This window comes from Tupaia chinensis, unplaced genomic scaffold (assembly GCF_000334495.1).
Source record: "Tupaia chinensis unplaced genomic scaffold, TupChi_1.0 Scaffold138407_1, whole genome shotgun sequence".
Lineage (NCBI taxonomy): Eukaryota > Metazoa > Chordata > Mammalia > Scandentia > Tupaiidae > Tupaia > Tupaia belangeri.
This window is the reverse complement of record NW_006198305.1, coordinates 1,709,551-1,722,494: the sequence shown is the minus strand read 5'-3', so window position 1 is coordinate 1,722,494 and position 12,944 is coordinate 1,709,551. Positions and strand designations below refer to the sequence as shown.

At 35.4% G+C, this 12,944-nt stretch overlaps 2 protein-coding genes across 2 annotated transcripts in view; one reads left to right on the top strand and one right to left on the bottom strand.

The window, feature by feature from the left end:
• The window catches only part of CCNE2 (cyclin E2), a 13,879-nt gene extending 1,886 nt beyond the window's left edge, over positions 1 to 11,993 (top strand). The window contains exons 5-12 of the mRNA XM_006161296.3: positions 863 to 1,014; positions 2,662 to 2,797; positions 4,371 to 4,517; positions 6,350 to 6,445; positions 6,667 to 6,801; positions 9,396 to 9,507; positions 10,184 to 10,341; positions 10,767 to 11,993. Coding sequence (XP_006161358.1) covers positions 863 to 1,014; positions 2,662 to 2,797; positions 4,371 to 4,517; positions 6,350 to 6,445; positions 6,667 to 6,801; positions 9,396 to 9,507; positions 10,184 to 10,341; positions 10,767 to 10,880 — 1,050 coding nt within the window. The 3' untranslated portion in view covers positions 10,881 to 11,993. The remainder of the gene's footprint in view (positions 1 to 862; positions 1,015 to 2,661; positions 2,798 to 4,370; positions 4,518 to 6,349; positions 6,446 to 6,666; positions 6,802 to 9,395; positions 9,508 to 10,183; positions 10,342 to 10,766) is intronic.
• A 197-nt stretch (positions 11,994 to 12,190) lies between these two features.
• Positions 12,191 to 12,944, bottom strand: part of INTS8 (integrator complex subunit 8) — a 76,133-nt gene continuing 75,379 nt past the window's right edge. Inside the window, exon 29 of the mRNA XM_014592735.2 lies at positions 12,191 to 12,389. Coding sequence (XP_014448221.2) covers positions 12,273 to 12,389 — 117 coding nt within the window. The 3' untranslated portion in view covers positions 12,191 to 12,272. The remainder of the gene's footprint in view (positions 12,390 to 12,944) is intronic.

The window sequence follows — 12,944 nt, the reverse complement described above, 5'->3', positions numbered from 1 at the left end:
CTCCTCCCCTCCACCTGTTCTAGGCCTTTTCTGGCCAGCCATGAGATCATGGGCACAAGTGTGGTGAGCGGCACATGCAAGTAAAGCAGGAAAGAACCAAACCTGATTTTATGTATGGCTTCCAGCATTGCAGAGCATTGTGCTACCACTGTGCTGCAGAGTTGGATTTCATTCCATTTTTTAGGTTTTTGTCTTCAAGTATTCTAAAATATTAGAGCAGTCCTAACTTAAAAAAAATTAAAATGTACTGCTACTATTTATTGTTAGACACAGAACTACAATTTTTTTTTTTGGAGAGGTTTTCGCTACAGGGCGCGTGCGCTCGCCAGACAGACAGAGACATAGAGACAGAAAGCGAAAAATCACCCCCCCAGGGGGGATTGTCACGCCGCAATCCCTTCTCCTCCATTCTCCTCTCAGGATCTTGGGCACGCACGCACACGGTGCCTGGCGTGAGTTTTAAGCCACTGGGTCCGGGACGCGAACCGCGGTTGACTACGTGGGAGTCCAGCGACATAGCCATTATGCTAACTGCTGGTTCCTATACACAGAACTACAATTTTATGATCTTGAAAATGATTAGTATTTCAGACTGATAATGCATCATTTATTACTATCCTCCAGTATCTGTCTTGTCAAAATAAATTATGAGTTAATTTATTTGTCTAAAACATATTCTGAAGATTGATCAAGAACTATCTGGCCCATTTATAAAATAGGAACATCAAATTAGATTGTCAGCTGTGATAGCTAAAACTACAGGTTATTTAGAAATACTAACTTTTATTTTCATAATCCAGCCTTATGAAAGCTAAGACTTCCTATTGCACAAACAGATATTCTTTTTTTTTTTTAATGACAGAATTGTTGGCCACCTGTATTATCTGGGGGAATTAGTCCTTGCATTATCATTGAAACACCCCACAAAGAAATAGGAACAAGTGACTTCTCCAGATTTACTAATTACAGATTTAAAAATCTTTTTATTAACCCTTCACCTTTACCTGATTTAAGGTAAGAAAAATTTGGGTAATGTTATTTCAAAGATTAAAATTGTACTGACTTCTATATGGAAGTATTTTGAGTTATCTTCTACCTTCATTATAAAATAGAAAAACTTATGATAATTGTTTTACTAACATTTAAGCATATATCATTTTATCTGAGAATACTGCTGTTTGCAAATGACATAAGATGTTTAAGACATTGATTCTATAAAATTGTTTTCATTTGCTTACTGAGAACTTTTAAGACAGCAGAACTGAATTACAGATTATTGCTTAACCAAATGGGATGAGAAGTGTTTCAAATTTTGAGATATTTACATATATTGGGTCATCAGAAAAGTTATGATGCATCTTTGCATAGAAAGACACATGACTTTTCCAGATGACGCAATACATTAGGAGATCTGTCGTAGGGATGGGACCCAACTCTAAACACAAAATTCATTTAAGTCTCATATACATTATACTTTAGATACACCTAGCCTTAAAGTAATTTTATGGTGGTTTTTTTTTTTTTTTTTTTTTTTTTTTTAGGGGTTTCCAGCGTGAGTTTAAGCCACTGGATCCAGGACTCAAACCGCGGTCGACTACATGGGAGTCCAGTGACATAGCCATTATGCCAACTGCTGGTCCCTGTTTTTGGTTTTTGTTTTTTTAAGGAGATAGAAGGAGAAGGAAACTAGGTATTTTGGTTAGGGTCTTGACTGCAGTCCTGCCCTAGGCTTCCAGTCAGCTCGGACCATATGCCACTACACGAAGCCTCCTGGTTGGGCTGGGAACTGAACTGGCCTCCCATGTAGCCTCAGCCACTTCACAAGTACCTTCTCACTTGCACTGCCATAGATATACAAAACTGCAGTGTTTTGACTGCTGCTTACCACATGAGATCAGATGTAGAGTTTTCACTTGTGTATGGTTGATGCTCATAATTTCAGATTTTGGAGCATTTTGGATTTTTGGACTAGGGGTATTCAACCTGTACTTTTTAAATAGTATTTAAGTAACTTACCTAAATTGTTAACATGGAAGCATTTTTATATGTATAGCATTTTCAATTTATGTGTCAACTCTTATTCCTTGAAGTTTTATAACGTCTATTCTTTTTTTATACTCCATAAGACTAACAGGTACAGCTTATATAAAACATGTAGTGTTTTAATTTTGGTGGCTTTAGTAAGCAAATTTATGGATTCAGACACTTAAAAACATACCAAGCCTACTTCCCCCATACTATCTTACCTCTACTATAGATGATTCTACTATTGACCTATTTCCAGGAAATTGAGACTTGCCTCTACCGTGAGCATATGCTTTAAATATTTAACTTTTCAGGGTTGTTCTTGAGAAAACACGGTTACCTTAAACAGCAACCTTTTAAAAGTATAAATAAATGGGATCAGAAAGCACTCTTTAAATCTACCAATTTAGATCAGTATAGTCCAGGTTCTTACTCTATGTCAGGTCTCTCTTTTACAAAAGGAATGGTTTCTAAAAATAAAGGTAGAAATTTTTTTCCTAATTTACTTTAGAAGCTTCTCCTTCCAAGTTCTAATTGAAAGTTGGATTCTATGTCTGAAAATTGAATTTACTGCGTGAGACAAAAACCCTGTATATTACATAGATCACATAACTTATCTTTTTTCCCTTTCAATAGCTGGGGATGTTCAAATGAAGTTTGGCTAAACATGTTAAAAAAAGAGAGCAGGTATATTCATGAGAAGTATTTTGAAGTATTGCATTCTGAATTGGAGCCACAAATGAGGTCAATACTTCTAGATTGGCTCTTGGAGGTATGTTACAGCAACAGAAACTTCCCTTTAATACCACTGAATGACGGGAAAATATTCAGATACACATGTACTTTCTATGTACCCACACAGTGTATTATCTAGTTGCTAAAACGCCATCTTTTGAGGGGTACTTAACTGTAGTTGATTGTATCCAAATTTTAAAATGACTGCAAGAGTAAAATTGTAAGCACACAGACGCTGCATACAACCCAAACCTAATTCAGAATTCCTCGTATCTGTGAGTATTACTACGTATTAGGAACTGTTCTAGGTACCAAGGGTCCTCAAGATGAACAGAATGTAGTTAATTAGGTTTTGAATTCTGCTATGCAAAGAGCCAGGGGGAAAAAAAAAAGGCATTTATTATTAGTGATAAATAAATAAATAAATAAAATTAAATAGTGGTACGAAGCTTATATTCTTGTAGAAATGAAACACATGTCTAAAAAGATCTTACAGTGTAGCACTAGATGTAGATCTACATGATGTTAGGAATTGATAATTCATGATTAAAAATCATGATTACTTTTTTTTTCATTTTGCTAGAGGGCATGTGTACACACCAGAGGGGTTGGGGAGAGTAGTAAAGCACCACCTATCGGGGATAGTCATGCCACAATCCCTTCTCCATCTCCCTCTTTTTGGGAGTGGTTCATGGCTCTGACTCAGTGGCCTGAAGCACATGCTAGACATGTGTGCACCCAAAATCTCAAGAGGAGAATGGAAGAGAAGGGACTGCAGCATGGCTGTTACCACGGGGGTGATCTTGTGCGAGCGCAAGTACCCTATGGCAAAACAATTCTTTTTGGAGAGGTTTTTGCTATAGGGCGTGTGCTCACCAGACAGAGAGAGACATAGAGACAGAAAGTGAGAAATCACCCCCCAGGGGGGATGGTCACACCGCAATCCCTTCTCCATTTTCCTCTCGGGATCTTGGGCACGCACGCACATGCGCCTGGCATGAGTTTTAAGTCACCTGGTCCAGGACGTGAACCACGGTCGACTACGTGGGAGTCCAGCGACATAGCCATTACGCTAACTGCTGGTTCCCGGCAAAACAATTCTTAAAAAAAGAAAAAATGTAGGGAAGTAGGAGTAGATTTAACATACTCTTAGAAACTTGTATCTTCATCTCCAAAATTTGGAGAATGGTATCAATAGAGTTAATCTGAGAATTGAAAGCTTTCCCTGTTATACATGTGAAAGTCATAGATACTTTTCATTGTTAATGAATGAAAATAGTGAAACATCCAGGCAATTATCATTAAAGTCACAAGCAAGGGATATGATGAAGACTTTGCCTGTCACCAACATTATTCATTCAGTCATCTGTCATTAGTGCAATAAATTTTGAGAAGTAATGTGTATAAAAACTATAAAGCTAGTAAGTAAATGGAGATGGTAATAGAATTGTTTATCCTTAGAATATGTCTTTTTTTTTTTCCTCTCCTAGCTTGGTATCCTAGGAAGAAAAATTTGACTTAAAAGTATTGTAGTCTATTATGCTAAGAGATGATTTTTTTATTTGGAGAAATTCAGAGGATAATACCTAAATGCTTGGACTCTTTTGTAGGTATGTGAAGTATATACACTTCATAGGGAAACATTTTATCTTGCACAAGACTTTTTTGATAGATTTATGTTGACACAAAAGGATATAAATAAAAATATGCTTCAACTCATTGGAATTACCTCTTTATTTATTGCATCCAAACTTGAGGTAAGTTCTAAATATTTATCCATATTTGTCCTAAACTTTTGTTTTTTTAATCAATACATTAATACCAGAGAATACTAGCATTTTTTATATTAACTCCTTAGGAAAAGTAAGTGGTTTTATTTCTCATACATTTTTCTGAATATTATGATGAGGATGGAAGGATAAATAATCATATCAGGTTGTTGGAAAAGTCATGATGTATTTTTCTATGTTTTGCTATGCAAAAATGCATCATGACTTTCTTGATGACCCAATAGTTTCCTATGTAGTGTCTGAGCTTATTGTAAGTCTCTCTTTTAGAACATTCTAGGATTAGTATTTAGGTGAAATGTTCTATGGCTCACTATGCCAAACATAACATGCTAATACTATTTTTTATTTGTTTAAGAATTATTTATTTCCATTTGTTATTATTATTTTTTTAATTTAGCCAGAGAGGCAGAGAGAAAGGGAAAGTGAGAAAGCAAGCCACCAGGTCTGGGACTTGGCTGGGAATCCAGCACCTTTAACCACCATGCCACCTGCTGGCCCTGATGCTACAGCACTTGGATGCAATAGAACGGTCTTTGAAAACTAAACAGCCACTCAAATAAAACAAATATTAAGTCAGAATTTCCATTTAGCCTATTATTTTTGTATCTGATGATGGTGCAATGATACAAGGCAGTTGCTCTCCTGAGGTCTTCCTCCACATAACCTTACTTTTGTTTTTAAAATAATTTAGTTAACTGTTTTTTTTTTAGAGAGAGATTGTTATAGGGCACATGTGCTCGCTGGAGAGACAGAATGTGAGAAATCACCCCGTCCCCCCCAAGGGGTATGGCTACACTGCAATCCTTTCTCCATTCTCCTCTCGGGATTTTGGGCAGGCACATATATGCACCCAGCATGAGTTTGAAGCCACTGACTCAAACTGCTGTCAATTATGTGGGAGTCCAGCAATGTAACCATTATGCCATTTGCTGGTCCCAATTATTAGTATTTTAAATTATGACCAGAAAGAGCAAAGACAGGATGGGGGGGTAAGAAAGCAAGCTGCCAGGTCTGGGACTTGAACCAAGGTTGGCTATGTGGGCGTCCAGTGCCATTAACCACTGTGCTACTTGCCAGCCCCAACCTTACTTCTGTTAAACAATACATTGTACGTGTCAGTGAAAAATACATCTAAAGTTTTTGCAGCTCGTACTGAGAGAGACTGATCATACATTAATTTCCTTAAGTGTGTTTTTCTTTTAAATGTGACTTTTCACTTTTAAGGGATAGTCTTAAATTTTGCAATTTACGTGTGAATTCAGTCTATCCTAATCTGAAATCATACTGTGTTTCATACGTCTTCCCAGATTGAAATCTCGATTTTAGCTGTTCTATGTGGCCGACATCTCTTCTGATTATTCTAGTTGTTTTCTGGACTGCTAAAACAGACTTGTCTTCAACCAAACTGCATAAAGTATTTTTTGATAAGCCATATTTTGTAGTAGGGTAAAGGAAATGTTTTTAGTTTCTGGACTTTTATTGAGTCCCTCATTTTGGTATGACCAATATATTGGGCAGTCCACTGACTTTTTTGTTCTACTAAAATGACTGGTTAAGATGCACTAGTTATTCAAATTAAACTTTAATGTCAATTACATGAAAATAAGTCTTGATAATATATATAGCTAATTTAGATACCTAGAAATGGAAAATATCTCAAAATATCAGGTTTTTTTGGCTATGGTAGATTCTGAGATTTATCACTTTAGAAGCTATTCTTAAAATTGAAGATTATATATTGTTTATATATAATTATTTTACTCTCAATTGTGCTTAATAAAAAATATTACAATTTAAAGGAAATCTATGCTCCTAAATTGCAAGAATTTGCTTATGTCACTGATGGTGCTTGCAGTGAAGAGGATATCTTAAGGATGGAGCTCATTATATTAAAGGTAATAATTATGTCTTTATTTCTAGTTGCAATTTAATGAACAGAGTTATGACTGAATCTTAAACACTACAATGTAAATAATCACAACTGAGGTTTTAGGATTAGGATCTATTGACAATGGTTATGGCCAAGAAGGAAATTTACTTAACCTCTAAACTCTACTGTAAAATGTGCTATGTGTGCCTACATTCATTAACATATATTTTTAAATTTCATTAACAGGCTTTAAAATGGGAACTTTGTCCTGTAACAATCATCTCCTGGCTAAATCTCTTTCTCCAAGTTGATTCTCTTAAAGATGCTCCTAAAGTTCTTCTACCTCAGTATTCTCAGGAAACATTCATTCAAATAGCTCAGGTATTGATGTTTAATTGAATATACATATACTAATGTTATTGTCAATTACAGATTTGTTTAGTGGGTATATCGTTTTAAACCTATAACAACAAAATAACAGCATACTAAATTAAATTTACTGCTTAATTAACCTAGAACAAAACTTGATGTATAAAATTCTGCCCTAACACTTACTTGCTTAATAATTCTAGAAAATAGTTCTTAAACTGGCTTGAATACTTAAAAAAATTTTAAAGACTTACTTAATTTTATTTGTTATTTTAAAATTTGACCAGAGAGAGACAGAGACAGACTGAGTGGTTAAGTGAGAAAGCAAGCCGCCAAGTCTAGGACTTGAACTACTGTCAGTCATGTGGGAGGGAGTTCAGTGCTTTAACCACCGTGTACCTGTTAGCCCAACTTCTTGAGTACTTTTGAGTACAAGTTGAGCATTCATAATCCAAAATGCTCCAAATTTTTCATTTTGATATGAACACTCAAGTGCAAAATCCACACCTAACTTGATGTGACACATCACAAATGCTACAATATAAAATTACCTTCAGACTGTATGTATAAGATATACAAGAAACATAAATGAATTTTGTGTTCATTTGTGAACACAAATGGTTCAACATCTGAAAAAATCCAAAACACTTCTGGTCCCAACCATTTCAGATAAGGAGGAAACTCAACCTATATACTTTCATTCTTTAGGAGTTCAGAGTTAAATATCTCTTTTCTGATATAAAATGGAGGAAAAGTATTTTTCAGCCAGTTGTCTTTTAGGCTTAAAATGGTACAGAATTATTCCATATGATTTTCTAATACTCTTTATATTTGGATACACAGGGTACCCATTTAAATTACATATTAGAATTTAAAAATATTTTCTGTAGAAGTTTTTAAGTTTTCGTTATAGGGCATATGAGCTTGAGAGACAGAGAAAGGAAAAGTGAGAAATCACTCCCCCACAGGAGGTGGCCACACCACTGTCCCTTCTCCTCTTGGGATTTTGGGCATACACACACACACACAGAGTGTGTTTTTCTTTCTTTTTTTTGAAAGTTTTATTTTTTAATTTTTTAATTTTTTTTAGTCATTCTTTTCATTTAATCAGAGAGGGAAAGTGAGAAAGCAAGCCACCGGGTCCAAGATTTGAACTGTGGTTGGCCATGTGGGAGTGTCCAGTGCCTTAACCACAGTGCAACCTGCTAGTTCCTCCAGTGTGTTTTTCAAACTCCAGGTCTAGGACTCTTACTGTGTAGTCAGCCACATGGGATCCAATTACCTTAACCATCACACCACTGGCTAGCCTGATGTAGAATATTTTTTAACTAAAGGTTGAATTAAATTTTCATACCCATACAAAGTAATTTGTGTAGGAAGATCCCATTCTTGCTTGTTCTCAAAACTGTTATCTTACAGTTCTCACTGCTGTATACAACAGTGAAGAAAATCTACATCCTTATTTTATGTAGGATGTGAAAATCTAACATAAAGTCAGAATTGTGGCATTTGGAGATGAGTATAAGGTCACCCAGGCTAAACTGTGTGTTTTACATCTAGAAAACACATTATGAATCCTAACATTAGATAACCAATAAATATATTTGAATTGGTTCATGTCATAAAACTTTTTTTTTTTTGCACTCAATTCCCAGCATCCCAGACTGTCATAGGCAGTTACATCCTTTTGATAGAGGAGGTAAACCCTTGATGGGCTGTTAATGTGGAAATGGTTTCTAGAGGTATATGCGGGGAAGGTCATTTAAAAAGTTTATGGAAGATACATAACATGCAAAATTTTGCTGCACCAAAATAAGGCTAATTCCATTTTGCCACAAACCTTTTAAAGTCCCCTCATTTCCTACTATTCTGTTTCTTCTACCTTCTGGACCAGTGAGGACAAACATAATTCAAGTTTTATCCCACTGACAGGGTTCACCTCAAACCTCAAAAATCTAGCTTTTATTTATAGACTAGTCCACTGCTACTTGTTCAACTCTTTCATTGCCTGGATTACTGCCTTTTAACTAATGTCACTGCTTATAAAGAATGTTTCCTTCTAAGAAGTCTTTCTACTTCACTGCAGTCTGTTATCTTTCCTAAAATTTAACTTTCCTGACTTAAAACCTTTCAGTAGTTTCAATAATCAGCCCATACAATAAAACTTTGACTTAAGACCCTTTACGGTCTAATTTAGACTATGCCTCTCTCTAGAGAGCTGCCAAACCCACCCTCTTTTTCTAATAAATAAAGACTCCTTGATTATTTCATGTTCCTTTCAAGATCCAAATAGTGTTCCTACACCTCTGCATCTCCCAATCTTCCTGGCTACCGAGTCTTTTAGACATTAAAGGCATCAGAAGCCTTCACAGTCTTCCCCAATCTAGATAAGATGCCCTTTCTCCATACTCCCTGACATGTAGTCCTAAGACTTAACTTCTTTCCGACTGGTGGTCTCTCTGGGTCTCTAGAGTTTCAACAATTCCAGGTGTATAATCCACAAAACAAGTCCCCTAAAATGTTAGCTCACTGATGTTTAGTAAGGAAATGTAGTACTTATCCTTCTCCTTAATCTCTTATTCTTTTTTTTTTCCCCCTACTGTTAGCTTTTAGATCTCTGTATTCTAGCCATTGATTCATTAGAGTTCCAATACAGAATATTGGCTGCTGCTGCCTTGTGCCATTTTACCTCCATTGAAGTGGTTAAGAAAGCCTCAGGTAAGACTATTTTTGTCATCTTACCTGCTCACAATTTTTAATGAGATTATAATCTGTGATTTTCATATCCTGTTAAGCATGAATTTAAAACTTCAGGAAAAAAAAATCAGTTTAGTGATTATCCTCCTTTCTGTTAGGAGTACTTTCTAATCCTCAATATACAGTCACAAACAAAAAATAAGGCCAGATGGAATTTAAATCCATTTGAAGTCAGTCAACATGACCGTGGTTCTGCTTTAAGAGTTCTTTGGGATTAGGGACCAGCAGTTAGCGTAATGGCTATATCACTGGGCTCCCACGTAGTCGACCGCGGTTTGCATCCCAAACCCGGTGGCTTAAAACTCATGCCGGGCACGTGTGCGTGCGTGCCCAAGATCCCGAGAGGAGAATGGAGAAGGGATTGCGGCGTGGCCATCCCCTCTGGGGGGTGAGTTCTCGCTTTCTGTCTCTCTGTCTGTCTGGCGAGCGCACGCGCCGTATAACAAAAACCTCTCCAAAAAAAAAAAAGAGTTCTTTGGGATTGGATTATTTCAATTTCCTATGCAGGGGTACTGGTTGAGAAGTTCTTAAGTACATTTCTCCTTCAAGATAATCATGTTATTTATAAACACAGTTTGAGATTAAGATAAATTTATGATTTACAACCTTAACATTTTTCTAACTTTCTTCTATCTAGGTTTGGAATGGGACAATATTTCAGAATGTGTAGACTGGATGGTGCCTTTTGTCAGTGTAGTAAAAAATACTACTCCAGTGAAGCTAAAGACGTTTAAGAAGATTCTCATGGAAGACAGACATAATATTCAAACACATACAAATTATTTGGCTATGCTGGTATGTTTTTTTGTTTGTTTATTTGTTCTTTGACCTTGCTATCTAGTTAGTCACTGAAACTGCTAGGGACCGAGCATGGTGGAAAGTAGCCTGTGTCAGGCAGCTATATAAGTGGATAACTAAAGTTCTAATAAGCACACTTACTTCAAAGTGTAAATAAGCTTAAAAGAATTAGAAGTCAAAGCCAAATTTGTTTCTCAAAATCAATGTCAGTAGTCTACATGAAAGTTAAAAATGTAGACAGTTACAGCAGCTCAGACTTTGAGCCTTCAGAATTATTCAGTTGCAAAGACAGAGAGAGATCATTATATTAGGCCTGTTTAGTCTCTGACTTAAGTGCCCAGAAGTCTGGTTGAACTTTTGTTTTACTGTATCATTGCTTTATCTTAGCTGTTAATCACTACATGACTTCCTTACATCTGTAGGATGAAGTAAATTACGTAAACACCTTCAGAAAAGGGGGACAGATGTCACCAGTGTGCAATGGAGGCATTATGACACCACCGAAGAGCACGGAAAAACCACCAGGAAAACACTAAAGTTATTAACTAGGCAAAGAGGTTGGACTTGACCAAGTAGGAAGTAGAATTTCATACAACTATGCTGTGATTGTCCTAGCCAATTCAGGAGTTTCACTGCCATTCTTTGATTTAAAAACCACTTAAAATTGGCGCTAAAGGAGAAATTTATTTAATTCCTAATGTTAGCTGTTAAAGCAACAGCAAGACTTGTTTACAAAATGACTTCATTATATCCCCAAGATTACTGGATAGAAGCCAGCCATGACTTATGCCATAGCAATGTTTTTTTGATCCAGTGTTACTACATTTATCTTGATAAACTAAGAATTTTATCATTGGTATTTTGGACTACATTAAATGTTACCTTAAAGGGTACAATAAATAATACAGTACTTTGAATCTAGTTTTTGGATTCTCAAAATTCCTATACTCTTGACTAGTGCAATTTGGTTCTTCATTGAAAATAAAATTTAAACTTGTTTACAAAGGTTTAGTTTTGTAATAAGGTGACTAATTTATCTACAGCTGCTGTAGCAAGCTATTATAAAACTTGAATTCTTACAAATGGTGAAATTTAATGTTCTTAACTAGTTTATTTGCCTTGCCATAACATATTTTTTAACGAATAAAGCTTAGATGAACGTGGTGTTTAAGCTGTGCTCTAAAGGAGGGAGTACCAAAGAGATTATAAACAAGATAAATGTTGTGGCTCCTATTTGGGGTTCTGACAGGTTGCTTTATAATAAACCTTTTGTATATCACAATTCGGGTGAAGAACTTAAGTACCCTTTCAAACTATTTATATGAGAAAGTCACTTTATTAATCTAAGAAATCCCTAAGGTTTTTTTTTTTTTAATTTAGCATAATTAGGGTTTTATTTATGTTTGAAAAAATTGTTTAGGTCCTTTTAAATTCTTACAAGAAAAGGACGGAGTCAAAGTGATAAACCTTAACACTTGACCTAAACTTATATTTTCTTAAGGCAGAAGAGTATTAAATGTATACTGATTCCTACACATCTATTTATTTAAAAAAAAGAAAACAAAACTTGACATAAGAACTTGCTGTACATATACTAGCTACTTCTAATATTTTAAATTAGCTTTACCTGTAAAATAAATTTCAGCCTTAAAATGTAGATTAAATTAGAAAACAAATTATACTTGATGACTAGTTTGTTACCAGACATGTGAATCTCTTCACCCTTTGAAGAAATTATAAATTTCAGCTATCGTGATGGTATGAAGTTGCTTGTATAGTCTGTTTGTAAACTAATGCTTGTTTCAGTATTTTTGTCTTAATAAAACCCATTAAATGTGTACATATGTATTATATAAATGTAATCTTTTAATACTGTTTATTTTTACCCATTGTTTAAAAAATAAAAGTTAAAAATTTTAACTAACTGCTTAAAAGTAAAGTTTTGCCATTGCTTGTAGAAATTTTTTTTTCCTTCTCTGTGCTGCCAGCTGTAACACTTCTTCTGGGTTACTTGCATTTAATTCTGTCTGGCCGATGGCTTTGATCTGTTTCAAACAGAAAAGTGATGTTATTAGAAACCTGGTCAAAAAAGTAAGTCTTGCTAGTATATATGCTACAAAGCTATCCACATAATAGCAGTGATAAAGATAATAATTAGCTGAACCTCTCTAATTATAAAACCCAAGAGTTGTTGAAAAAATTAAAGACCGACTTAACCTACCCTTACACAAAAGATCAATTCCTGAACCACAGTTTATGGAATTATCTTCAGTGACATTTTATTACATTAAGTAAATCCATGTAAGTTTTCTTGACTAAAAACACAAAGTTTTATATGGTAATTTGACACATTTTTTATAGTTATGGCTCCTACAAAATAATTTGAAAGATGTAATTCATGGTTAAGGGCCTCAGTTTTGTTTTGTTTTTGATTTTTACTATAAGGTATGTGTGCTCACCAGAGAGACAGAGACCCTGGGGTGGGGTGGAGGAGCTGGCGACACCACAATTCTGTCTCCTCCATTCTCTTGAGATCTTGGGCACACACGCACATGCACCCAGCATGAGTTCAAGCCACCAGGTCCAGTTCCTTCACTACA